We start from the raw sequence: 26,342 nt of genomic DNA on the forward strand, positions 1-26,342 counted from the left end.
GAAACTTAATTATTAATTCTAGTTTAATACTAGGAAAATATACTAAACTTAGATTGTACCAAAATTAATTAGGAAACAATTAATTTCACAATCTATGATATTTTCCTATTTAATATTAGAAATAATAACTAGTACTAGAAATAACTATCTAGAATATATCATTGACTAAGTGTTTTTCTAAAATTAACTTTAAAATATTACAATGAAAAATAAATTTCATATATTTTAAAAGTTAATTATATTGCTAATTCAATTTTAATTAGGTTAGACTAATATAATTAACCTAATACAATTATTTAAATAAGGCAAATGGGCCTTCACAATTGGGGTAGTTCATGTGAGGGGGAGCTGGGTTCAGTATGTCGTACCCACTTCTATGGCCCCCAACTCTCACACAAGGCCCAAAAGAGAGGAATTTAACCTTAAAATAAACAATTATTATTCATTGAATAAGCCCAAATCTAATTGGACCTAAATAAATTTCCTTATGTCAAAATTTATTTTAGCAACCTAGTCCATTTACTTAGTAAAAACTTAAATGGGCTTCCTATATGCATCTAAGCCCAAAAGCAAACATATAGGCTCACACAGGTCAAATGATTTGGATGGGCCCTATCATGTTACTAGGTTTACACAGATGAAAGAAGTACAAAATTTACCTGTTACAAATTATTTATAAGATCTATCGTCAATTAAACTATGATTAAAATCAGATCATTGGATCATGATCTGTCAACAAGTTAATCATAGCAATTTAGATCAGATAAATAATAGGTTTGTTAAAAAGTTTTGAATAAACAATATAAATAAACAAACATTGTCCATGTAACAGATGTGAATCAAGATATTAATATAATTAAATTATTATTCTTAAACTAACCAAATAAAGGAAACTAATTTTAAAATATCTAGGTTTATTTGAATCAAATTAAATTAAATATCTAATAAGATCAATGATTTAAAAGGAAAGAATCTCCAATATCACTTTCAGATCTTATAATTTAATAAAATAAACCAATTTTAAAATAGATTTGGTTAAATAATAATTACCATAATTATATGTCAAAATATCTCAAATTAAGCAATATTCAAATCTCTTCAAAAATATCTATGTTATTTAAATATTTAAGATATGATTTATAAATTTCTAATAAGGAAAAAATAATATATATAGAAAAAATATCATTTTTAAACTTATAATTTATAAATAATTAAATATTTAACAAAATAACAAATTTTTGAATTTGAAAACATTATGGTAAGTATATCTATAAAAATATCTATGTTAATTTCAAATTTATTAATTATTTAATTTGTCATATAAGATAATTTTAATATAATATTTTAAATAAAAAGACAAAGTTATCTTTTAATTTAAAATATCTTAAATATCAAAATATCTAATCTTATAATTAAATAACAAATAAATATTAAAGAACTTAACAAATTTTTAAATCTGACCATAATAGGAAATATTTAAAAATTGGAAACAATCCAAAATAGAAATATTTAAAATTGGAAAAATTCCAAATTGAAAATATTTAAAATTGGAAACATTTCAATTTAGAAATATTTAAGAAAGGAAAATTGAATTTTGGGAAACAATCCCATTAAAAAAATTGGATTTTTGGGGAAAAACCCCAAAACTCGCAACTTTTGGGAAACTGCCCAGAATTGGGCGTGAAACAGGCTGCACGCAGCCATCATGCGCGCGCGGATGGGGGGAACTGCCGAGAAATCTCGGCGCCTGCAGGGTGCCTGACCGAGAAATCTCGGTCAGCTGCAGGGTGATGGGCGCGCGCGTGCTTGGGTCGTCCGAGTGCCTGGTGCACTCGATGCACCCACTCGACAGCCATGGCATCCAAAATTAAAAAAAAAAACATAACTTTCTCAATTTTTATCGGAATCGAGTTCCGTAAAAATCAAAATTGCTTAATTTTTCACAAGGAATCCAAATAAAATATTTTCAAAAATTGAAAAAATATTTTTCATGGAAAACGAAACTGTACAACATCAACATTCATCAAACAACACATAAACCAACATGAAGCCATCCAAATCAACACAAAAACATGCAATCATCGTTTTAATTCATATTACATGAAAGTAAATCATTACCATGGCTCTGGTGCCAGTTGTTGGAAATTATTTTACCAGGATCTAGATTTACTAACAAGTATGTTGGATTAACAACCTAATATGAATTCTAAAACAATGAAAATAAACACATATAAAGTTAGAAAACCTTACAGTGGGTGCGGCGGAATAATATGACTCCTTCCGTTCAGATCTCTAGCCCTTGATTCCTTTCTGTAGCAGAGCATCACCAAGATCTGAACCTGGATCTTTTTTTCTCCTTCTTTGATGCAGAAATTCCATAGTCTTACATACTATGATTGAGATACCACTCGATGTGTGTGGGCACTACTCATCTCACAAGGATTTCGAAATTTTCTCTCTTGAATTTCGTGGCTTATGGCTTCCTTGAGAAGAGAACAAAGGTTGCTTTATATAGGGAGAAGGGAGAGCACAACTTTCCAAATAAAACAGTTTCCTTAATTACTGTGTAATCAATTAACTGCCTTATTTAGTGTGATCAACCACTTTCCTATTTTTGCTAGGCTTTGATTAGCAATTACATGGCAATTAAAATTGAAAATAATAATTGGGAAACACACAAAGAGGTGCCGGCCATAGGGTGATATGGGCCTCACTTGGATTTTGCAGTTTCCTCAATTTTATTTCAATTTCTCCATAAATGCCATTTTTCCAATTCTAATCATTTAAATGCCAAAACTAATTATTTAATAACTAAAATAGATTATTAAATAATATTGTCATTTAAAATAATTATTAATTAGATATACAAAGTCTCTTAATTAATAATTAAACGTAGAAACCCTTTTCTTTACGATTTCATCCTTAAACTGTGAGAATTCATAAAGTAGACATAGTCTAACTTTTAGAATTATAATTGATTAATTAAAATCAATTAACTGAGTCTTACAAGCAGTATGGTCTCAACTAGTATGGGGACCATGGGTCTATATAACCGAGCTTCCAATAAGTCAAACCGAATTTACCAAGTAAATTCCCTAACTTATTAATTCCTCATTGAATCCACACTTAGAGCTTGGAATTGCACTCTCAGTCATATAAAAACGCTCTATATGTTCCACGATATAGACACGTCATTAGTTATCCATTGTTATAACCCTAATGTGATCAATGATCCTCTATATAGATGATTTACACTGTACAGGGATTAAATTACCGTAACACCCTACAATGTATTTTATCCTTAAAACACTTAACCCTGTATAAATGATATTTCACCTAAGTGAAATGAGATCTCCACCATTTATCTTCGTTTGGTTAAGCTCGAAGGAAATCATCCTTTACTTCTATTTGCCAAATAGAAGCTATAGATTCCATATTTATGTTAGCGCTCCCACTTAATTGCATTACCGTGTTCCCAAAATGTACGTATCACCCTGATACAAAACTAGGCTTAACTAACAAATCAAAGAACACGAGTAACACTCTTGAAATTGAGCCTAACCATATCAGGATTGAGATCATTTGATCTAGGATCAACAGGTGATATTGAATTGAATAGATATTACGGTAAGTTTTAACATATCTAATCAAAGTTCAATATCGGTCCCTTCCGATGTATACTCCATACATCCGATACTGGTAAACTTTGCCAATGTCCTGGAAAGGACATAACACTTTTCCAAGGTGTAAGAATACCTATCGCTGATTATACCATGTCAGTCTAAATCCAGTGTTCTGACAAATCAGGGAATCAACTTTTGAACATATAATTTAAGATTATATTCCACTGTGTTGACAACACTATAATCTTTAACCAACTCATATGTTCTAGACTTAAAAAGAATTCATACATTATATACATATAATCATGAAATAAATCATGTGAACCATGCAACATAAAATGTTGTTTCTGATCTTTATTAATAAGTAAATCTGATTATACGAAATGAGTTTTATTTAGGGCATAAAACCCAACAACAACTCTATTCAATAAATGATACTTTGACTCTCGCCTACCGGGACACTGTATCAGTTTGTTGAAAACCTTGGAAATTATTTAGGATTGTATGTTTTAGTATTTTCACTAGTCATTCCTACTTGCTATATGTTTATAATTTCTGAATTGTGTATGAATTTATATTGAACCATGTTATTTTCTGTTATTAAGTTGTAGTTTAATTTCGAATCTTCATTGTTGGTCTAACATGTTTGTTTTTCTAATGAGATAAATTCCTAATGGATTTTCACCATTAGACATACATAATAGTGTAAGATCTCGAAAGATAAATATTGTATAGGCAACATCTAGCTGTTCATCAATTGATGACACCTTAGACTAGTATTTTTACAATATGAAACAAGAAGATTACATAAATAAGATTACTTTGTCTTTCGCTAATCGAAGCATCGTTGGATTCTTATTTATAAACGAAAGTATCCTAATTCCTCTTAGCTTATTCATTTCGAATTAGCTCAAAATATATCATTGGATGAATGGTCTATAAATCATTTCATGTCATTATATTTTCTCTTAAGAAATTAAATGACGCATATGATTATAATCCCGAAATTCTATTCCCAATTGATATAAATCCTCAATCTTAGAAATCTCCTACTTGTATGGGCAAATCTGACTTAGAGTTTGTATTAGTAGTGCTGGTCCAAGATAGAATTACTCATTATATTTGGTATAAATTTAAGTCTTTGACTTTAATTTTAGATTCCAAATAGAAATTTTCTTATATTTCTAATTCCAGAATACAATACAATTACACTTTCTCAAGTGTTTAATATTCATCTTCTATTAATGGATTAAAACTGTATGGAATATGAGTTAGGTATTCTGTGACCAGGATCCACTTGCAGTATTCTAAGAACTCTTTGATGTAACTAAACCTATGTCATCAATAGACACTACCACATTTTTTTTAATCTATGGCATTTGTATCTTGTTCATAGTGGATTTGACAAGATCAATCTCTGCAAAGAGTTAAGATGCCTATATCCACTGAAAGTAGTTCATCTCATTCGCAAATGGATGTACATTCAGGGGTGGATATGAGTTTTTCGTTGTATTCTTAAAACGATAACTCTAGATTATACCTTTTAGCACAGAAATTTGAAATGTTTGAAAAATTTCATTAATTTCTAGCAATGGTTAAAACCATTAAGGTAAGTGGTTAAAGATCTTGCGAACTGATAGGGGTGGAAAAATAGTTAGTAGATATGCAGTTCAAAGATCATTAAATTGATTTTTGAATTATATCCAAACTTACCTCCCCAAAAATTTCGAGTTGCATATTGATGATTAGTTACTAGTCGTTGCCTAAATCCTTCTATGGTAATACAATTTCAGAATGATGTAATGGTTGGGTACTTAATGTAAATCATTACTAAATTCATGGATGACCTAATCAAAATCTTAAGAAAAGCTAGAACTGTTAACCATGGTTTGTTAGCTATTCTAAGTGATTAGGGGTGGACCATCCCATTGTCAATAGATAAGAAAGTGTTTGTTCAAACAAATACTACTTTTCTAAGATAATGACTAAGTCTGAAAACAAGTAGCAAATAAAGGAGATATTTAATTCTTGATTCCAAAAGTGTTCTATCATCTTATTTGATATATGATGATCCCACTGCCTCTGTTGTCTTGTCACAACCGAAGAGATCAATACCATTTAGTTTTCTAAGACATAATTCACGATACCTCGTCGTAGTGGGAGAGTTTCTAGGAACTCACCTTCTTATGACTTGGGAGACACTAGTGATTAAAATCCATTGTGAGTTTAAACAAGCAATGGATTGTCAAGATAAGAAACTAAGAAGAAAAGCCAATAGAACTATGGTTTAATCCATTCCCATGGAATAACCTAAAGTTTTCTATTACAAGGACATAAAAGGAAATTTTAGTTAATAAGTCTATTCTATGGACTTAACAAACTTCCTGTTCCTAGTATTATAGGTTTGAGTTTATTTAAACCTATGGCTTGTGGTATACCTGGTAATTACTTACTCTAATGCAAGCAACTTACTTTAGTAAGATGCTGAAGCATTTTCTTTCTAATGGTAATCTATAGAAGCTTCACAACTTCTTAGGTATAGATTTTATTTATCTAAGGAAAAGTCTCAACTATTCCAGAAAAGATAAAGCCATGAAAAAATTTCTTAAATCAATAGTGAGAGGTCTTAGATATGCTTTTGTATGCCTTAGACCAGACACCTGCTGTTGAGTGGGAGTAATGAGTAGGTATCAGATTAATCCAGGAGAAGAACATTGGAACACAATCAAGTAAATCCTAAGATTAAGAAGAGGAACTATATGTTAGTCTATAAGGGTGTGTTTAAAACTCTTAGACTATACCATATCAGATTTCGAAATTTGCCTTTGTGCTAGTAAATCTTTCTGATAAGATGGTGGTTACTCTAGGGGTGGAATAGTGATTTTGGAGAAGTGTAAAAACCTATCTGAAGTCTCTAGGTCTACCAGAGAGGGACTGAATGTTAAAGTTGCAGGAAAGGTACTTATTCAATCTAAGGAAAGTTCTATACATTTTTGGCACCATTCCAAATTGCCTAAACTACTAGTGTTAATTTCCTGATTAACCAAAAGTAGTTGCCAAAGGTATAAGAATCCAGTATCCCAAGAGAGTAGACATATAGAGAGGAATTTTACATTATCAATGATTTTGTGATTAAGGAAGAGTAATAGTGGAGGAAAGGTTGTGGTTAATTCAACCTTTCAGATCCTATTACGAGGAGTTTACTAGTACTACACTTGATTTGTATATCGAGGTGGTGAGATTATTTGAAACGCACTTTTTGTTTTATATTAGTGCAAGTGGGAGTTTGTTGGGTTTTATGCCCTAAATAAAACTCATTTCAACATAATCAGATTTACTTATTAATATAGATCAGAAATAACATTTAATGTTGCATGGTTCACATGATTTATTTCATGATTATATGTACATAATGTATAAATTCATCTGAAACCCTTTTCACATACTTGATCCTGTTTATTGTGCCGTCAACACATTGGAAAGTAAACATGACTATGTGAATAAAGTTTCCTAGATTTATCAGACATAGGGTTTTACTGACATGATAATCTACAACAGAGTTTACTTGCATTTGGAGAAATGCTATGTTCTTTCCAGAGCATTGGTTAAAGTAAAGCTCAGGTTGGATGCATGGAGTATGCATCGGAAGGGACCGATATTGAACTTTGACTTAGATTTATTAAACTTACCGTAATATCTATTCAAGTCAATATCGCCTAGTTGATCCTAGATCAAATGTTCTTAATCCTGTTATGATTAGGCTCAATCTTGAAAGGCTATTCGTGTTCTTTGATTTGTTAGTTAAGCTTACTTTTAGGTCAGGGTGATACGTACATTTTGGGAACACGGTAGTGCAATTGAGTGGGAGCGCTATCATAAACATGGAATCTATAGCTTCTATCTGGCGAATAGTAAGCAAAGGATGATCTCCTTCGAGCTTGACCAAATGAACATAAATGGTGGAGTACTCATTTCACATAAGCTGAAATATCATTTATACGGGGTCAAGTGTTTTAAGGATAAAATACATTGTAGGGTGTAACGGTAATCTAATCCTTTTACAGTGTAGATCATTCATATAGAGGATCATTGATCACATTAGGATTATAACAATGGATAACTAATGATGCGTCTATATGGTGGAACATATAGAGCATTATATATACTGAGAGTGCAATTCTAAGTTCTATGCGTGGATTCAACGAAGAATTAATAAGTTAGTGAATTTTAGTGCTAAATTCTTGATCTACTTATTGGAAGCTCGGTTATATGGACCCATGGTCCCCGCACTAGTTGAGATAATATTGCTTGTAAGACTCATATAATTGGTTTTGATTAATCAATTATAATTCTCAAATTAGACTATGTCTATTTGTGAATTTTTCACTAAGTAAGGGCGAAATTGTAAAGAAAGAGTTAATAGGGGCATATTTGTTAATTATGATACTTTGTATGGTTCAATTAATAAATATGATAAATGACAATATTATTTAATAATTATTTACAGTTATTAAATAGTTAGAATTGACATTTAAATGGTTGAATTAGAAAATTAGCGTTTTTGAGAAAATCAGATGCAGAAAGGATAAAACTGCAAAATTACAAAAAGTGAGGCCCAAATCCACTAGTATAGGGCCAACCACTTTTGTAGGAAATTTAAACTGATATTTTCATTATTTTAGTGCCAAATAATTCAAACCTAACCCTAGTGGAATGCTATAAATAGATAGTGAAGGCTTCAGGAAAATTACACTTAAATTTTCTATTTTTCCTTCAGAGAAAAACCTGAGCCTTCTCTCTCCATATCTTTGGCCGAATCCACTCTCTTTCTCTTCCTCATTTAGATTTTGAAATTCTTAGTGTATGAGTAGTGCCCACACACAGCAAGTGATACCTCAATCATAGTGAGGAAGATCGTGAAGAAAGATCATCAGCAAAGGAGTTTCAACATCAAAGATTCAGAGAAAGAGATCCAGGTTCAGATATTGATAATGCTCTGCTACAGAAAGGAATCAAGGGCTAGATATCTGAACGGAAGGAGTCATTATATTCCGCTGCACCCAATGTAAGGTTTCCTAAACTTTATATGTGTTTATTTCATCGTTTTAGAAAGTTCATATTTAGGGCGTTAATCAACATACTTGTGAGTAGATCTAAGATCCTGGTAAAATAATTTCCAACACCACCCACTTCAATCAGATTGTTAATATTGAGTCTTCCATGAGTCTTGTGTTCATAGGTCTCGATTAAGATTTCACCTAGAAATCCTTCGCTATATTTTTATCCACACACTATTGAGAGCATAACTCTGGTGTGTCAGAGATAATCAACAAAAACTAAAGTAGACGTAGCCCCATTACCATTGCGACATGTGGGGTGAACTACTATAAATCCTTGGTGTCCATTTGATTTATTGCGGTTTTATTTAGTTAAATTAATTCATCGTAGTCCTCTTTACTATTACGATCTTCTTAGATCAGTTGATGAAAAACTGCGTCAACACATTCCTTTCTACGTTGTAACAACATTACATTTACGTACTAATTTATTGTTTATTTTTTTGTATAAATACTTACACCTATATTTATTCATGTGATATTCAACTATAATATATAGTTTTAAAAAATTCTACAATTCACCCCTTAAAATGGTGCACTAATACACTTTTATATATTCGAAAAAAAATTAGTCTAATTTTTTCTCATGGTCGTGTATGTTGTAGTCATTTAAGACATCCTGCAAAATTTTAAAAAATTCGAAAAAATTTAACACCGCGAAAGCATAATTCAAACAGTCGGTTACACACGTGATTATTTTATTTTATATGCGTGTGGAATAGACTATTTGAACACTATTTTTTATATTTTAAATTATTTTGTATTTTTCAAAATTCTATCAGATGTCCTAAACAACTATAACGTACATGAATATAAAAAAATTAAACTAAAATATTTTTTTGAATACCGAGTGCATCTCTTTTAATTGGGTACATTATTGAAGCATCTATAGTTTTTCTCAAGTAAATACAACTAGGCATATTGCTGCACGTGTGTATAGTTCACACGTATCCTCTAACATACATTTGTTTCTAGCCAAGCTACATACATAGACTTTTCGCCAATATATATATACATATTTATATATATAATATAATAATATATATAATTTAATAAATAAAAAATAATATGGTGGAATTGGTCCTATTTGTTTACGAATGAGCATTGTTATTTGATACTAGTGGTACTCAACACCTTATTGATATTCTCTAAAATTTATTTTCTTAAATTATATTAGATTCGATATTTAATTACACTAATAACGGCATGACACCAAATAAAGTACTAGGCACAATAATACCTTTTAGCAATTCTCTTTACAACAAACACATATATATATGTGTGACTATTCAATGGTTACATTTTTATTGTAACCATATGGTTATATTTTATTTTTGACCTGTAATAGCAGGTTATCAATAAGTAAAAATTTCATTTTTAGAATTAATTAATTACAATTAACTATTTTTAAAGTAATTAAATAAATATTTAAGAAGACCTTTTTTAATAATTAAAATTTATAAATAACTTTTTTTATTTATATATAAATCCCTTAGCTTAATTATTTTAACAATTAAGCTATTTAATTATGAAATTATATGTGTATAATTTTAAATTATTAAGAGTTTTATTATAAAAATTAAAATAATTTAAGTGTAAAAAAAATAAATTACTAAAAGATTCTTATTTAATAATATATTGCAAAAAATTAATTAATAATTATACTTAATTTAATTTTAAAATATAATTAATCTTAATTAAAATTTTAAAAAGAAATTAATTAACAGGTTAATATCAGGTTACATGTCATTTTTTTTACTTTTTTTTATTTAATTTCTAAATTATTCAGAACCATTTAATAGTGATCCAATGACTAAAAAATATGTAACCATAATGCTTACAATAAAAATGTAACCATTAGAACCTCCTTCATATATAATTTCTATTAGTTTTTATTTTCTTTTGCTGTTAATTAAGTAATATTTTTAAACTCTACCTTGTTTATCACTCTACACCAATCAATAACGAGAAAATAAAAAGGAACCAAATTATAGCTTACTAAATATTTTTATATAATAATCGAAACAAAATGTGTAGTGATTGTGCTAATAAATTGAAATCAAAGTTACACTTTTTTAGAAAATTATATTTATATAGCTTACGAATGATCTTAAAATTTGTTAAAAGAAGTCCAATAAAAGCATCCTCAATAATTATAGTTTATTTTTTTTTTATGAATTATAGATTAATTAAATTAGGGTTTTCTTAAGAAATTAATAATGGGTAAAAGTGGTGCGACCATTTGTGGGTGTTTTCTTTTTTCTAGGAAAATTAAAATAGTTATATTTTGAGAAGATTACCAGTATACAAAAATGAAGAAGAAACTAATACTGTACATATACATTTTTTTTTTTTGAGAAAATATAATAACATTATTTATATTGTTAATGCCTGCTGTCACGAGTTTAAATCCATGTTTAAATTTTAAAGAAATTTTAGATGATTAATTAGACTGTTTCAAAAAAAAAAAAATTAAACATAATTTTGTCAAAAAAAAAAAAATAAATAATGACGGTGCCCTCCTTTCCAACAACGTGGCTATAAATTTCACCAATTTTAAAAACGACGCCGTATTTGCTATCCATTGCAACTTTACAAAGATAACCCTGGCGTTTCATATATCTCCCCTTCATCTTATCCAGAATCCCAGAATATCTCATAGGTTAGTTTCAGAAAATTAGGCCAAAAATAAGGGTATTTTCGTAACTTGACGGCTTTATATATCTACCACCCTCGAAAGTTCATCCAGAGTTTGAAAAAAATTAGAAAAAGAAAATAATAACAAGGGCGAGCGGAGCAGAGGAGTTTCCGTTATCCATTCAATTTTCTCTCTCTTCAAAAATTTTCTTTAGGGGTTTTTGGGGCAAATCTTCGAATCCAATTGTTGACAGCAGCCATGGTTTCAGATTCGGTCGCTAACGCTTCAATTCCTTCGGTTCAGCACAACTCTAAGGATTTGGGGAAGAAGAAGAGGGTAAGAGATTTCAATTTTCTTTTAAAGATTTGTTTTTTTCCCCCTTATTTGTTAGGTTTCTGAAATTCTTGTTGTTATTAATAATATTTATGTTATCTTTATTCAACTGTTCTGGTTGGATTTTTTTTGTTTCCTTTCTTTAGGCTAGGACGGCCAAATTGAAGCAGTGCAAGCTTGATGTTCGTCGTGAGCAATGGCTTTCGCAAGGTATGTTTATGATCTCTCTGTTGTATTTTGTAAATGGGTTTGTCTGGTTATGTTTGTGTAGTTACATATCCGCGTGGATATTTGGAGTCTGCATGATTACTCGTTGGATTCTTTGGTTATGGTTCTGTAATTTACTTTGATTTATTTGGATTTATTGGAATTAGTTGCTGTCAAGAACAAGTGTTGCAAGGAGGAAATGGATGGTGTTCAACCAGCCAAGGAGAGAAACCGTCCTTTAGGGAATTTAGAGACGTTACCGAGAGGGGGAGAAAACGACGGATCCAACCACCATAATGATAGCGATTCAGATTCACCTTCAAACAGTCCTACTAGTTTGACTAGTAGTGTTCTGGGAAGCCATGGTTCGGGGACAAACTTTACTGGGTCAAGCAGTAGCAGTAGTTCCAGCAGTAGCAGTGGTGGCTGTTGCTCAGGGAGTATTACCGAGGAGGAGGAAGATGATGGATGCTTGGATGACTGGGAGGCCGTGGCTGATGCTTTGGCGGCCAATGACAAGTCAGAAACCCCGTGTACAGAATCTCCTCCGGATTGTGAAGTAGTTCCCCAATTGGTTTCCTCTTGTCAAGAAACTAATGGGTCAGGTTTAGATGTTGAAAGCACTAAATCTGATTTGACAACGGCAGTCCCAAAAGGTTCAGGGAGTACCAGAGCATGGAGGCCTGATGACGCATTTCGTCCTCAGTGTTTGCCTAATTTATCCAAGCAGCTTAGCCTGCCTAATTCAAACAGGCAGCATTATGGCTTTGGAGTTGTCCCTTGGACCCACAACACCATTCCGCCATCCAACTGTCCAATTTGCTGTGAAGATTTGGATTTGACGGACACAAGTTTTTTGCCTTGTTTGTGTGGTTTTAGGCTCTGCCTCTTCTGTCATAATAAGATTCTTGAGGCTGATAGACGCTGTCCTGGATGCCGGAAGCCTTACGACTGTGCTCCTGTGAAGGCGGAGGCGGAGGCCATCGTCCAAGGAGGTAGCCTTACAGTCCGCTTGGGTCGTTCTTGCAGTATGGTTACAAGGTCTTAGGTCTCTGTTTTTACGAGTTATGTATGTTGGGATTTTGCTTTCTTTATTTTGTTAAGTTTTACATGTGTCTCGTGTTGCTTTGCAAGACTCTTGGTTTCAATAGTTAGATATGGGCATATAGTTTTGAGCACCCGAGAGTTGAACTGCTTCTCTTTTGACTATGGTTCGTATCTTTATGGTGCATGTGCTAATGTAGAGGACTAAATATTCGTATGTGAATAGATATGGTGGTATAGAAATTCAATACAATGAAAGAGTAATAATACACTACGTTATGACATACTTTTAAGTTTTTGGTTTCATAATATTTTATGTTGGAATTATACTATTCATTCACGACCTTGCCAATAAGAGCTGTTAACTTTATGTAGAAATCCCTGGTTAGAAATCATGATCTATTTTGAATCCTTGAATTGCCACTAAATACTTAGTTAAGTGTTACGACACATCTATTTTCTTCACCATTATATGCGGTAAACCTACATGCTTTCTAAGTTGTGTTGTGGCCTTTAGGCCTTTTCAGAGTTTCAACTGGGAAGACTTGGGAGAAATATGTCAGGTTTGGTGCTTTAGTTTCTATTTTACTTGATTTAACAATAATGTCAGGAGGGTCTTATCATGGTTCGTTAGTTGCGGTTTTTACAATTTTCATCAATATTAACTCATATTTTTAATTTGTTTTGAGTGTCCAATGACAGTAGAGCCTGACAGTCTGACAGATGAATGTAGGTAGTAGAACGCTTTGTGCAGTTTCTACAGTCTTTATTAATGTTGGAATATGAGCTCTCCTTTCTTAGAGTAAGCACTCACACTCAGGGAGTTACTTATTTATCATCATCAGAATACTGTAGGAGGAGAACTTGATTTTCTTTACTTGTTGATTGAAACACAATATTTTTAGTTAGTATTATTGTTTCAAAATATGTTAATAGGAATTTATAGTTAGCCTTATTGTCGTAATTGGCATCCAAATGGCTATAGATTGTGATTGGAATAAGAGCAAGCAGCTTGCAGTAGATATCGGTAATGTGGCAGGTTCGATGGTGTGTGCTTGAATAGCCACCGTTAAGAATGATATCTAGCCAAAAGGTCATTTAGTCTGTATTGAATAAATTGTCTTTGGTAAATTATATTTGCACCCCATAAAATTATAAATACACTCCATTACTAAAAAAAATATAAACTTAAAATAATTTTTAAAAATCACTCTTAATATTTTTTAAATTTTTTTCCTCACATTATTTTATGTTAATTTCAATACTTATTTTGATTTTATTTTTATAATTTTTTCTAACTCATGTATATATTTTTTTATTTTTTTCTAAGAAAATTTCATATAATTTTTTATTTTTAATTTTTTTGTCATAATTTTTAAAATGTAATTTAATTTTGTTTGATAGGTATATTTTTTAAGAATATAAATTGAAAGAAAAAAGTTAAAAATACTTAGTAAAATTAAAGATATAAATTTTATATGAAATAAAAATTATTAAAATGGGGTGTACTTGAAAATTTTTGGGGTGTAAATATAACTCCCCATTGTCTTTTAGCTGCTGTTTAGGCTTTGTAAATTGGAGGCATTCATGAGTTTGTCTTGCTAAAGTACGAAGAACCAATTAGTAGCTAACATAACAATAGCATCGAAGGTTGTATCTTGACAAAATGTGTGTGCTTTTCTTTTTTTTTTTTTAATTTTATAATGTCTTGTTTTTACTAACAAACCTTTTGACTGCTGTCTTTTCTTCAAAAAGCAAAGGAACAGAAAAATCATAAAAAAAACAATACTATGTTTGAATATTTAATATTGTTTACGGAGAGCTGTTCAGGAATTCAAAGCATTAATGTCCTCTCTGCATGATTAAATTTCTTTTATAAAGAGTTTTTTCTTCCAGCTACAAAAATGGAAGTGTTGGGACTACATTCAATTTAGCCTGGTTATGTCTTGTATCATTGGGTCAGGTTACTCTGGTATTAAAGCTGTGTAACGGTATTTATTCAGACACTGATATTCATCTTTATGCAGTAACAACACTTTGGATGATTTAGCCAGATGGGGACTTTGTTTTTGTATTTTCATCTTAATGGGATTTTAAGGCGAATGTGCTTTGAAAATGTTTAGGTTGATGTAATCTGATGGAACATCTTGATTTTGTACTTACCAACGGATACCATGATTCTAGAGAATTCCTTAAAAATATCTTTTTAAAAAGGACACATAGCTTTTTTCTTTGATTGATCCCTCCCAATTGTGCTCAATTTTTTCGGTGTTGTATAACTCTCTGATGAATTAGTTGATACAATTAAAATAGATTCTTCTCTTATAAAGTACAACCAATCACTTGTATTTTACCACTGGTGGTGGTGTGAGCATAGTCGTAAAAAAATGACGGACCAAACCTTTTTCTCAATTAGCGCCTGTTTGGTAGGCTAAATAATAAATAACATTATGTTTGAATAAAATATTGTATTGTATTAATTATTACGATCATAAATTTTAATACAATGTGATTCGAATTATGTAATACATAATAAATGACTTGTGCTTGTATTATAATGTTTACAAAGTGTTCGGGTCTAGCCCCGAACCTCGGGTCCATACTCATACCCTGACCGTGGATTCAAACCTAGACTCAGACCTGAACGTTGACCCAAACGTCGACCTTGACTTGGACCAAGACCTGGACCATAGACTTGGACCCAGAACCCTAGCCTTGAACATTGGACTCAGACCCTCGACTCAAACCTCGACCCCAGCCCTAAACACCGGACACAGCCCCAGACCGCGGACCTAGACCCCAAACTCGGACTTCGACCCCGTTTCTGAAATCGGACTCGTTACCCAAACCTAGAACTTGGACCCAAACCCAAGGCTTGGGGTCTGGGTCCCAATTCAAGTTCGAGTCACTGTTTCGGGTTTGGGTTCGAGATTTGGGTTCAAGTTAAGGTTGGGGTTCTGTCCAAGTTTGAGTTCAGGGTAAGATCCGAATTCGAGTCTGGGGTCTAGGTTCGAGTTTGGTTGCGAGGGATGTTCTGGGGTTTGGGTCCAAGTCCAGACCGTGATTGGAGTTGGGGTCAAGTTTATTGTAAAGAATTTATAATTTTACACAATCTATTAGTATAAGTCAATATCAAATATAATATTGTATTAAATAATATTAATACAATCCAACACAATATTATACAATACAATACATCACAAGCCCTTAAAGATTAATTTTTCATGTAATAAAGTTGAATTTTTTTTTCTTAACATAAAGTTGAAATTGTTACTCTTTTTTTTTTTTTTTTTTTTTTTTATGTTGCTCCTATTGCTTGGTAGACATTGGCATAGCAATCCGTTATATTCCAAGTAGATTCTTCCTGGATTGAAGCATGAGGACTTCTCCAAAAATAAAATAAATAAATAAATGAATAATCTTTTTGTTAATTTTTTTTGAGTGATGACAGGGATAAGGTAGTTATCAATCCGAAATGTGTGCAAATAAATATAGAAATCGGTTCTTTTTTAAATTTAGTTGGAACATGAAAGAGTTTATTTCAATTATTTGATTAATGTATTTTTGTAGTTTTAATTGTTTGATCAATAAATCCTCTAATACTTGGTGATGCAATTCGAGAGGGGTGCATAAATGAGAAACACCTAGCAATAACACTACTTAGAAATGTTATACATAAGAGTAATTTGCAGTTAAATCTTCTGAACTCTCAATTCACTTGTGATTATCTCTCTAAATTCAAATTTTAGAAGTAAAATCCTTCAAACTACTAAACTGTGTACAAATCTAAGAGTAATGTTATGTGCTTAGCACTACTTAACTGTTGGCCGTCAATGTTAGCACTTAATTGTGATAAATGCATATCACTTTAAATTTGCTAACAGTTTAATAGTTTGAAGAGTTTTAGCACCAAAATTTAAGTGTAGAAAATTAATTGTAAGTGCAGTGAAAGTTCAAAAAATTTACCAGCAAATTACTCTACATGTAATCAAGTATTTTTACGTAATTTAATTAAATAATTATATATAATATTCATAACCATTTATCGAATGCCACCTCTAATAATAATGCTGTGCAAAAATTTATTTGTCCAACTAATCATAATTGTAATAATTCACTTGTTTGTAGCTTATTCGTCCCTTTATGGTTTTGCCAAGTGGTTTGGAGATTGAAGCATGAAACAAACTCGTTTATTTGCTATATTTGAACCATTTAAAGCATTGATCATAATATATTTGTCATGACAATAATGAAAGTCTATTCGGAACCATGGACGAGTTGCCTAATGTCATCTGACCTGATTTCGGGTTTAAGGGTATTCCACCATTTAACAAAGGTGGAATTACTTAAGAATACATCCTTTCCAATAACATTGTCTTTCTTCCATTGCAAAACCCGTTCTTGAATCTTCTTAGCTTTATCATCCTCGTTCCCATGAGTACAGAGCTCCTCCACCTCTGCCCAAAAACAGGACTCACCACAATCACCTTCTCTCGTCTGTTTGTCATGCTCGTACCATCGTTGAGGGTACTTGTAACGTTTTGGTCTTCCTCCTGCCATGTATGGTCCGGTGTCTTCATTCTTCAGGTGTCTGTAGTAGTTGGCTATGTCTAGTGGCTCGACAAGGCGGCGGTGTTGAGTTCCTAGCTCTATCCACTTAGCTTGGCCCTCGAATTCGTCTGGAAGTTTGTACCCTTTCAACAATTCAAGAATCTCATCCCAAATGCCTGCTAGTACCAGCCTTTGGATATTGGCTTTGAAATCCTCCTGCCTCTTTTGAAGCTTGAAGGAATCGTAGTACCCGAGTTTGTGAAGCTCACACTCATTCTTGTAACGCTCTATATTTTCCAATGCCTTTTCCATTTCCCTTACCTTTGATTCAACTGTTTTTTTAAGGTTTGTCTTCTTTCGCACCTCTGCCTCTCCTGCCGCGAGCAGGCACAATCTGCCGCTTGTACTCTGCAAATTCATTGTCTTGTGATATTCCAAACATGACTGAAGAGCTTAATTGTTACAAAAGGTTTGAACACAAGTGATGGAGAAAGAGAACTTTACCAGTGCAAAGGCATCCGCAGCCTTGTTTACTGTGTCGATTTCGTAAGTATCTGATCTTGGTTCACCAACTGAGAAGCAGTCTTTATGATAGGTCTGCAGTGTAGATTCGTAGGCATAGTGATCTGCTAAGCTTCTTTTGGCAATCTCCAAAATTTCAGCCTCCACACTCGGCTGACAAGTGTAAAACAAGAGCTGCAAGACAGCGTTGGAGTTGTCCAAAGTGATAAGCTTTTCTTGCCCATTGAAGAAGGCATAAACCCCAAAAGGTCTGTAAGGACTTAGCTCGATGAAGCTCGTCACGGTTTCCAGCAGCAGATTTGTGCTTTCCATGAGCTTACAAGCAACATGGCTTGTAAGAGTCAACACATTCCTCATTACTTCGACGAAGTAATCTTGAACCAAAGCGTTTGGTGCTCCTTGTGATTGTCCACTCAAGGATTTGAGGATTGTTTTAAACTCTTCTTCTTTGGTGGGAAGAGGAGCAAGAAAGACCCTAGGGGCAATGTCGAATATCGAAACGAAATGGATGAAGTAGTTGGACCAATTCTCTCTCCGGAGAGCATGAGCAAAGATATGGCTTCCTACTAAAGGAGATCCAAAAGTGACACATAATGGAGGTGTTGAGAATTTGATGTTTTGTTTTCTATTTTCTTCCAACAACCAGATTGTGGCTAGAACTGCGATTGGGCCCCCAGAAGAATGCCCAGTAAATACTATTTTCTTGTTCTCCCTTGCAGCATTTTTTACCTGAGTAGAAAGAACAATACAACAAAATGGTACCACTTGTGAGAAAACATGTCTGCAACTCATACAAATCCCAGTATGAAGTTTTTACAAACCCCAGATGTCATTTTTCTATTTTCTAACCAAGGAATTTAATTATCAATCAAATTATCTAAATTTAAACCAATTAACAACTACATGTACAGCACATACCTTATCTTTAAGATCTGATTTCGCCAATATTGATTGGAATCTACTCTCAAAAGCTTCATTGACTAGTGCTTTTTCCTCGTTGCCTATGCTTCTCATAGAAGGAAATAATTGAAGATTAATTTCCTTTTCTCCAAAGGGTCTTGTTCTGTTACCATACCAACTTGTGACAGACCAAGATCCCGGAAAGCTGTAAATAACTTCTGAATCTGAGGGTGAACTACTAGCTTTTCTCAGGAATTGCTTTTCTGGAGACTTGTGAGCCTTCATGGCCTCAGAGAGAGCTCTCTTGATGAGTTCATTCCTGACTAACAAAGTTTCAGGCTTTACATTAGCCATCATCTTCCCCAACACAGATTTTTCTCTTCAGGCTCAAAAGATGCTTGCTTTGCTTTTTCAGCTGGTGAAATATGATGATCGATCAGGCTGTGTTTCAAGAAAATACCCTTTATATAGTATGGATTTTGGGGAGCTAACTATGCATTACAGATGTAATTATAGTCTATTATATGACCCTTTTTGTCATTAGCTCATCATGGACTGAAACATTATTAGTAGACTTGTATGTCTCTTTATTTTTATTTTTGGTGGGGGAGACTTTAGTTGTAGATGGTTGACTTGCTTGATAATAGTAATATTACTAGAATACCACAAATACCGAAATACGTACTGTTATTTAGTTTTTACTTTAAATATAAGGTCACTTTTTATAATTTTTCGTTTGGAAATTTCTTATGTGCTACTTTAAGGGGAAAAGTAGTGAGAATTTCAAGGGAATAATCTTTAAAGAGACTAGTAAAATATGTGTTCATAGTATGAACCACATAAATTTGTCAATGGATATCATATGGTAATTTCTTGGCATTCGTAATGTATTTTTCCCAGTAGCTTCTTAAAAAAAAAAAAAAAAAAAAAAAAGCTGAAATGACCCAAATATTTCTTGGTACTGAATAATAATAGGAAAAATTCTTCCCAAATAATTGCGTTTCTTTTACCTCAATTTTGTTGCAATTATTTCAATTATTTAAGTTAAAAAAAATAATTGTTTAAAGATGTTTAAAGATATTTACTTATTAACAAACTGTATAAAATTAATTAATAATTATTAGTAATTTAATTTTAAATATAATTAATTTTAATTAAATTTTTATAAAGAAATAAAGTATCAAGTTACAAGTTATTTATTATTTATTTTTCTTTTAATTTTTTAAATTAATCATAACCATTCAACAATAATCTAATGGTTAAAATAAATATAATTGTGATGGTTACATTTAATGTAACCATTAAAAGAGATTTTTTCTATTATAGACCAAAAATAGATGAAATTTACATTTATGGCCCTAAAAAAGGATTTAAACAAAAGTGGAAACTAAAAAGTTGGTAATTACAAAAATACCGGCTGAGAAAACGGAAACCACCATTCTCAACAATTTTTCTTCCAAACAGCCGATCCTTCTTCGTGACCCAGCCGTCCAACCCCAACAACCCAATCTCAACCATTTTTCTTCCAAAACCAGCAAAATCAAAATCTAAAAAAATGTAGAACTCCTAGGAAACCAGCTGAATCCCGAAAATCCAAAATCAAAAACGAAAAGGAAAAAAAAAAACCAGGAAACCTCCATTGATGTACAAAAAAAACTCAAAAACAACAATCATTGAACAAAGAAATCGCGATCAGAGGAGAAGAACCGAGTAGAAGGAGAGCTGGAAATCAAAGAAACTCACCCATGATTGAATCAGAAGGAGAATTGAAGGTAAACAAATTTTTTCATGAACGTGAAAAAAAAATTTTAGTGTAGATGAATAGAAATTTGATATTAATTGATGAAAACCGGATTAAATTGAAATAATAATGAAATATTGATGAAGCTGAGAAAAAAACAACAACGGTTTGCATGAAAATAAACATTAACGCATATAAATAGTTGCTACAGTGTTTTATTCTGAAACTGTTGTTTACAAGTTGTTTTACAGTGGAATAATAGTTGTTTGGGATCTACAAACTGGAAAATATGAATCTATTGTTATTAATTACTGATCAGTTTTAAAATAGTTGTTTGATAGTTGATTTAACCTATATAAATAGTCGGCCAGCTGAAAGTGTTAGATGCATAAGTTATTGGTGGAAAGAGTTGTTTATTGGTTGTTTTGGCAGATTAAAATAGTTGTTTGCAACTACAAAAACTGAACCAAGTAAATAATTTACATTATTTCAGGAAACGGAACCATTACAAATATTGGTGCAGAGCAATGGGCATTGGGATGACAATAAAAACTATGTTGATTATGAATCAAGTGGAGAATTAATTTCGACTAAATGCACTTTTGAGGAACTAATGAGAATAATGATGGAAGAACTCCAATGCAACCATGAATCAACACAACTACAACTGAAATATCAACTGAAGGAAGGAGGCCAACCACTACAAATCAAGGATGACAAAAGTCTGTTGTTCTACATAAAGCTATTAACGAAGGAGGTTGATTTCACAAGGTACCCATTGTGTGTGAACAAAACCATTAACACGGCACCACCTAACCAAATAATGGTGTGGAACAATATGATCATGGAATCGTATGAGAACAACGCAGCACAGGAAGACTTGCAGCAACCTGGAAACAACACGGCAACAACTTCCAAGCAACAACTATCTGCGCAGACGATGGGATCTGGTGAAGTTGATACATTTTTCCTAGAAACAAGAACAGTGTCATCAGAATCAACCATACAACAACCAGAAAACAACAGAGAAAAAACTACAGCAGTAGATGAAGATTTCGACTTGATCGACTATGCAAAGCTTGTGGCTGCAGAAATGGTACAGCAACTCGAAAACAACTAGGAAGAAGAAGAGGAAGTGGACAACACAGAAATGATTATCATCAATGACAAACGACATGAAACAATAGAGAAGGGGCAAATTTACAAGGACAAAGAAACATTGATAAGTACACTATGCTACTTTGCAATCAAGAAGACATTTCAATACAAAGTAGTGAAATCTTGCACAAAAGAATACAACATAGTGTGTTTGGACACAAACTGCAAATGGAGTTTAAAGGCTACAAAAAATGGAAACACAGAAACATTCATAATAAGGAGCTACGAAGAAGAACACACATGTGCAGTTACAATAAGATTTGGAGATCAACGACAAGCTACATCAAAGTTGATAGCAGATTTTGTAAAACCAAAATTCTTGAACACGAAAACAAAGTGCGGCCTGCGTACATAAAGACAGAAATGAAAGACAAATACGGAATAAAGATGAATTACATGAAAGCATGGCGTAGTAAAGAGCGAGCACAAACCCAGCTACATGGAAATGCTAAAGAGTCGTACAATCTCTTGCCAAGATACCTGTACATGCTACAGAAAACAAATCCAGGTAAAAAAAATTTAAAAATTTTACTTTGAAAATATTTGTGAAAAAACAGTTGTTTTTGCGTTGTTATTTCGTTGCGTACATGTTGTTTGACAAAATCCTGTTTGATTAAAATTCAGGAACATTAATAGACATAGAGAAAGATGATGATGACAGTTTCAAATATGCATTTGTTGCATTGAATGCTGCTATAAAAGGTTGGCCAAACTGCAAACCAATCATCGTGGTAGACAGTACATTCCTAAAGGCCGCGTATGGAGGCACGTTGCTCACTGCCAACACACAAGATGCAGAATCGAAAATTTTTCCACTAGCATACTGCATAGTTGATTCTGAGAACGATAAATCGTGGGAGTGGTTCTTAAAAAAAATAAAAGAAGCATTCGGGGTTCGAGAATGTCAATGCCTAATATCGAACGTACATGAAAGCATCATCAAAGCAACTAGGAAAGTGTTCCCTGAAATAACACATGGCTACTGCATCTTCCACCTCTTGTCGAACCTCAAAACAAAATTCAAGAAAAATGCAAAGCATTTCGAGTGCCATTCTTTGCGCAAAAGCTTACACAGAAATGGAGTTTGAATTCCATATGAGGGAGCTAGACAACTTGGATAAGCGCATAAGACCGTACCTGGAGAAAATTGGCCATGAAAAATGGTCAAGGTATCATTCAAAAAACAACAGGTGAAAACTAATAAGAAGGATAAAATTAATGATATATTCACATATTTAGAGCGTTGTATTTGCGTTGCGTTTGAGTTTTTTTTCAAAAGTAGAACTATGACAGAAACTGTCCAAATTATAGGTACTCTACCATGACATCAAACATAGCTGAGGCACTGAACTCAGCAAATTTAGCAGCAAGGGAAACACCAGTGACAACATTAATGGAGTGCTTGAGGGCACAAATGCAAGAGTGGACATACAATAATAGAAAGGAGGCACAAAAATGCACAACAAGGCTGACACCATCATCTGAGAAAAAACTCATAGGGAACTATGTACAGTCATTGCGACTAACAGTAAGTTAAGATTATCGTTCGCATAAAGTAAAATGAAAACAGTTGTTTTTGCATAGTTTTTTGGTTGTTTTAAAGTTGGTTTAAAACATGCAGGTGAAACCAGCAAACCAGAACCTGTTTGAGGTGATAGATGAAGACAGAACAAGAATAGTAAACTTGAAGGAGAAGACGTGCACATGCAATAGATTTCAAAAAGATGAAATGCCATGTAACCATGCAGTCGCCGTCATGAAGGACTTGAACATAAACACATACAACTACTGTGCACAATACTACACATCAAAAGCATGGCTGCAAACATATGAAGAAACAGTATACCCAGTTGGAAACGTAAGAGAATGGGAACTTCCAGAATTTTTTGAAGACATCATAGTGTTGCCTCCAAAGGAGAGAATCAAGTCTGGAAGGCCGAGGAAAAGAAGAATGGCAGCAGCTTGGGAAACAAAGAAACAAAACAAGTGTGGCAAGTGTGGACAAAAGGGACATAACAAAAAGACCTGCAGAAGAATTACAGCATAGAAGTGGAAACAACTACACATCAACCAAAAAACAACTATATTAAAACATTTAGAAAACACTTACTGCATATTACGATTGGTTGTTACATACATTTTTTTATTGTGATTTTTTATGTGGAGAGATATTGATAATAGGGAATTGGTATTATTATCATTAATATACAAAGGAACATCAAATATTATAGTTAAATAATTAAATGAGTGGAAGAAGGTTGAAATTAATAAGAAGGAAAAAAAAACTACATAAAGTGATTACAAATGCAATTTAGTTGTTTGTCAGATGGTTGTAATAAGGTTGTTAATAGTATGCTGTCATGAGTTAGAGTAAATATAAAAATTAAAAATCCAAAAATATGAACAAATTAAAAACCAATTCCAATTAAGAAAAAAACATGATAGAAACAACAACTTGTCTATGATTATGAACATAATCTGGTAATAGAAAAAACAAAAGCTAAATAAAAAAAAGTAGTATTTCCAACAACAACCAATAGATAACTAAGACAAATTCTTCTTTGGACCCTTTGGAGGAGCCTCCTCTTCACTATCAATAAAATCCACTTCTTTCATGCGAGCATACTTATAGAACAACACAGCAAGCCTATCACGGTGTTTCTCAACATCAAATATGGGAGGAATCGGTTTCATATCAATAAAGTATTCGGCGAACGATGCAACGAAACAACCACAGTCACTGCAAAACAACCAAAAAACAACAGCAGAAAAACTTAAAAAAGGAAAATAACATACAAAATTTTAAAAACATTTGAAAATAAAAAATAAAAACAACTTACTTCGAGGTTTGTTGAGGCAAACCATCAACCTTAACAACTTCGAAAGGGTCTAAACAAACCGGTTTGTTTTTCTTTTTTAACTCATCAAACAAAGCAAAAAAGTGGGGCAACAACACCGCAAATGGCTGACAAGCTTTGATAGCAGCACTATCTTTCATAGTAGTCGACAAGGAGTTGTACATGTACATACGCCTTTCCTCAATATTCAATCGACCAAGAATCCAATGTGATTCAGTCTCCATATGGATGATAAACAAAACATGATCGCACAAATGCCAAGGGGAACCACATAACATTTTTCTACCTCTTATATAATCAGCAATGGCATGCTGGGCAGTTATCAAAGAAAGATTTTTTTTCTGTGCAATAAATTTTTCATACAAAGCATGAATGGTTTTGAAGAATAAGCAATCGGTAGTTGTGAACTTAACCTTTGGCTCCTTTGCATACTTTCCTTTTTTACGTAGATAGTAAAAAATGATGTCCAGATGCTAAACAATAAAAAATGAGAAATGTTCGAAAATCAGAAAATGAATTATATTTCAACAACTAACAAACAACCAACAAACAACCTGAAGAAAACTATAGACTGAAATTTTTGAAAAAAATCAAAAGAAAAAATAAATTAACTTACACAATTAGTTAAACATTGGCCAGGATATGCAAGCTTGTGGAACCACATCTTGGTTGCAACATCTTCCACGCCAAAACGAAAAGGGGGAACAATCTTATCCTTACCCTTCAAGTAAACCTTGTCCTTGTCATGCCTAACATTTAAAAAAAAAAATGAAACATAAATAGTAAAGTAAAAAACAAAAAATACAAAAACACAACAAAAATGTTGAAAATAAACACTTACGGATCTTTCTTCAATCGGCGTCCTTCACCAAGCCACAAGTCAAAATCATTCTCGTCCTTATGTTCTACATCTTCACCAATCTTATCATCGAGAGGACACAACCCAGCCACATACTTAACAACTCCATAACCAGAACCATCTTTAGAACTATAAATGGAAGAGTCATACTCCATAAACGGAGACGTCAGCGCTATGGGTTTCTTAGATTTCCTCTTGTCAACAAGAGGAGTTTCTTCAACGGGAATTGGGTCATCTTCAAGTTCAATGTTAGAATCAACATTGAGACCTGTTGCACCCATCTAATATATTTTTTCCACAAAAATGAAAGAAAATAGACAGTGTTAAACACAAAAAGTATGAAGAAACTAAAAAACAACCAAAAAAAAAAATATACCTCAAAACAAACAAGACGACGATCCGTAACCTCAACCTTTTCAGAAACTGAAATCTGTTTACAAGGATCACCACCAATTCCATCTGAAGACATCTGTTTATATATGGTATTAAAAAGTAATTAGAGCATGGGTAAAAAATAACAACCTTTACACAACCAAAAAACAACACAAAAGCAACATTACCATAATCTCAACTGCTTTTACACCGGACTGAACAGTAGCCTCAACATCTATTTGAGTAGGCCCGTCATTGAAATCAACGAAATTCTTGATACAGAAAATAAAGGAAAAAGAAAATGGAAAAAAAGTGAAGTTATTTTTTGTGAAAGACTTCAACAACTAAAAAAAACTACATAACAACTTAAAAACAAAATAAAAACAACAAGTAAAATAAGAAGACCAACAATAAATTGC

General features: G+C 32.5%; 5 protein-coding genes across 5 annotated transcripts; 3 read left to right on the plus strand and 2 right to left on the minus strand.

The window, feature by feature from the left end:
• Positions 1–11,471: 11,471 nt before the first annotated feature.
• On the plus strand, positions 11,472–13,248 carry LOC115711425 (suppressor protein SRP40). The gene is made up of 3 exons (XM_030639761.2): positions 11,472–11,714; positions 11,858–11,921; positions 12,086–13,248. The coding sequence occupies exons 1-3, from the start codon at positions 11,637–11,639 to the stop codon at positions 12,964–12,966; spliced, it is 1,023 nt and encodes a 340-aa protein (XP_030495621.2). The 5' UTR covers positions 11,472–11,636; the 3' UTR covers positions 12,967–13,248.
• A 3,890-nt stretch (positions 13,249–17,138) lies between these two features.
• On the minus strand, positions 17,139–19,487 carry LOC115711424 (protein EDS1). The gene is made up of 3 exons (XM_030639760.2): positions 18,954–19,487; positions 18,018–18,764; positions 17,139–17,921 (listed from the first exon to the last, which is right to left on the minus strand). Exons 1-3 carry the CDS (start codon positions 19,290–19,292, stop codon positions 17,220–17,222), a joined length of 1,788 nt encoding a protein of 595 aa, XP_030495620.2. The 5' UTR covers positions 19,293–19,487; the 3' UTR covers positions 17,139–17,219.
• A 2,515-nt stretch (positions 19,488–22,002) lies between these two features.
• On the plus strand, positions 22,003–22,922 carry LOC133036162 (uncharacterized). Its single transcript, XM_061112662.1, has 2 exons — positions 22,003–22,342; positions 22,459–22,922. The coding sequence occupies exons 1-2, from the start codon at positions 22,003–22,005 to the stop codon at positions 22,920–22,922; spliced, it is 804 nt and encodes a 267-aa protein (XP_060968645.1).
• Positions 22,923–23,056: 134 nt separating this feature from the next.
• LOC133035802 (uncharacterized) lies at positions 23,057–23,934 on the plus strand. The gene is made up of 2 exons (XM_061112105.1): positions 23,057–23,362; positions 23,456–23,934. The coding sequence occupies exons 1-2, from the start codon at positions 23,156–23,158 to the stop codon at positions 23,879–23,881; spliced, it is 633 nt and encodes a 210-aa protein (XP_060968088.1). The 5' UTR covers positions 23,057–23,155; the 3' UTR covers positions 23,882–23,934.
• A 265-nt stretch (positions 23,935–24,199) lies between these two features.
• Positions 24,200–24,970, minus strand: LOC115697133 (uncharacterized). Its single transcript, XM_061112106.1, has 2 exons — positions 24,675–24,970; positions 24,200–24,574 (listed from the first exon to the last, which is right to left on the minus strand). Exons 1-2 carry the CDS (start codon positions 24,968–24,970, stop codon positions 24,379–24,381), a joined length of 492 nt encoding a protein of 163 aa, XP_060968089.1. The 3' UTR covers positions 24,200–24,378.
• Positions 24,971–26,342: the final 1,372 nt, after the last annotated feature.

This window comes from Cannabis sativa, chromosome 3 (genome assembly GCF_029168945.1).
Source record: "Cannabis sativa cultivar Pink pepper isolate KNU-18-1 chromosome 3, ASM2916894v1, whole genome shotgun sequence".
In the NCBI taxonomy this organism is placed as follows: Eukaryota; Viridiplantae; Streptophyta; class Magnoliopsida; order Rosales; family Cannabaceae; genus Cannabis; species Cannabis sativa.

Bases quoted from the DNA above. Each gene is read 5' to 3' on its own strand.
- LOC115697133 (XM_061112106.1), bottom strand. From the start codon at position 24,970: ATGTTATGTGGTTCCCCTTGGCATTTGTGCGATCATGTTTTGTTTATC. The intron at 24,575-24,674 runs GTAAGTTGTTTT...GTTGTTTTGCAG, and splicing joins TTGCCTCAACAAACCTCGAA to TGACTGTGGTTGTTTCGTTG.
- LOC115711424 (XM_030639760.2), bottom strand. From the start codon at position 19,292: ATGATGGCTAATGTAAAGCCTGAAACTTTGTTAGTCAGGAATGAACTC. The intron at 18,765-18,953 runs GTATGTGCTGTA...CTTTCTACTCAG, and splicing joins AATCAGATCTTAAAGATAAG to GTAAAAAATGCTGCAAGGGA. The intron at 17,922-18,017 runs GTAAAGTTCTCT...ATGAATTTGCAG, and splicing joins CTGCGGATGCCTTTGCACTG to AGTACAAGCGGCAGATTGTG.
- LOC115711425 (XM_030639761.2), top strand. From the start codon at position 11,637: ATGGTTTCAGATTCGGTCGCTAACGCTTCAATTCCTTCGGTTCAGCAC. The intron at 11,715-11,857 runs GTAAGAGATTTC...TCCTTTCTTTAG, and splicing joins ATTTGGGGAAGAAGAAGAGG to GCTAGGACGGCCAAATTGAA. The intron at 11,922-12,085 runs GTATGTTTATGA...TATTGGAATTAG, and splicing joins TGAGCAATGGCTTTCGCAAG to TTGCTGTCAAGAACAAGTGT.
- LOC133036162 (XM_061112662.1), top strand. From the start codon at position 22,003: ATGGAGTTTAAAGGCTACAAAAAATGGAAACACAGAAACATTCATAAT. The intron at 22,343-22,458 runs GTAAAAAAAATT...ATTAAAATTCAG, and splicing joins GCTACAGAAAACAAATCCAG to GAACATTAATAGACATAGAG.
- LOC133035802 (XM_061112105.1), top strand. From the start codon at position 23,156: ATGACATCAAACATAGCTGAGGCACTGAACTCAGCAAATTTAGCAGCA. The intron at 23,363-23,455 runs GTAAGTTAAGAT...TAAAACATGCAG, and splicing joins TACAGTCATTGCGACTAACA to GTGAAACCAGCAAACCAGAA.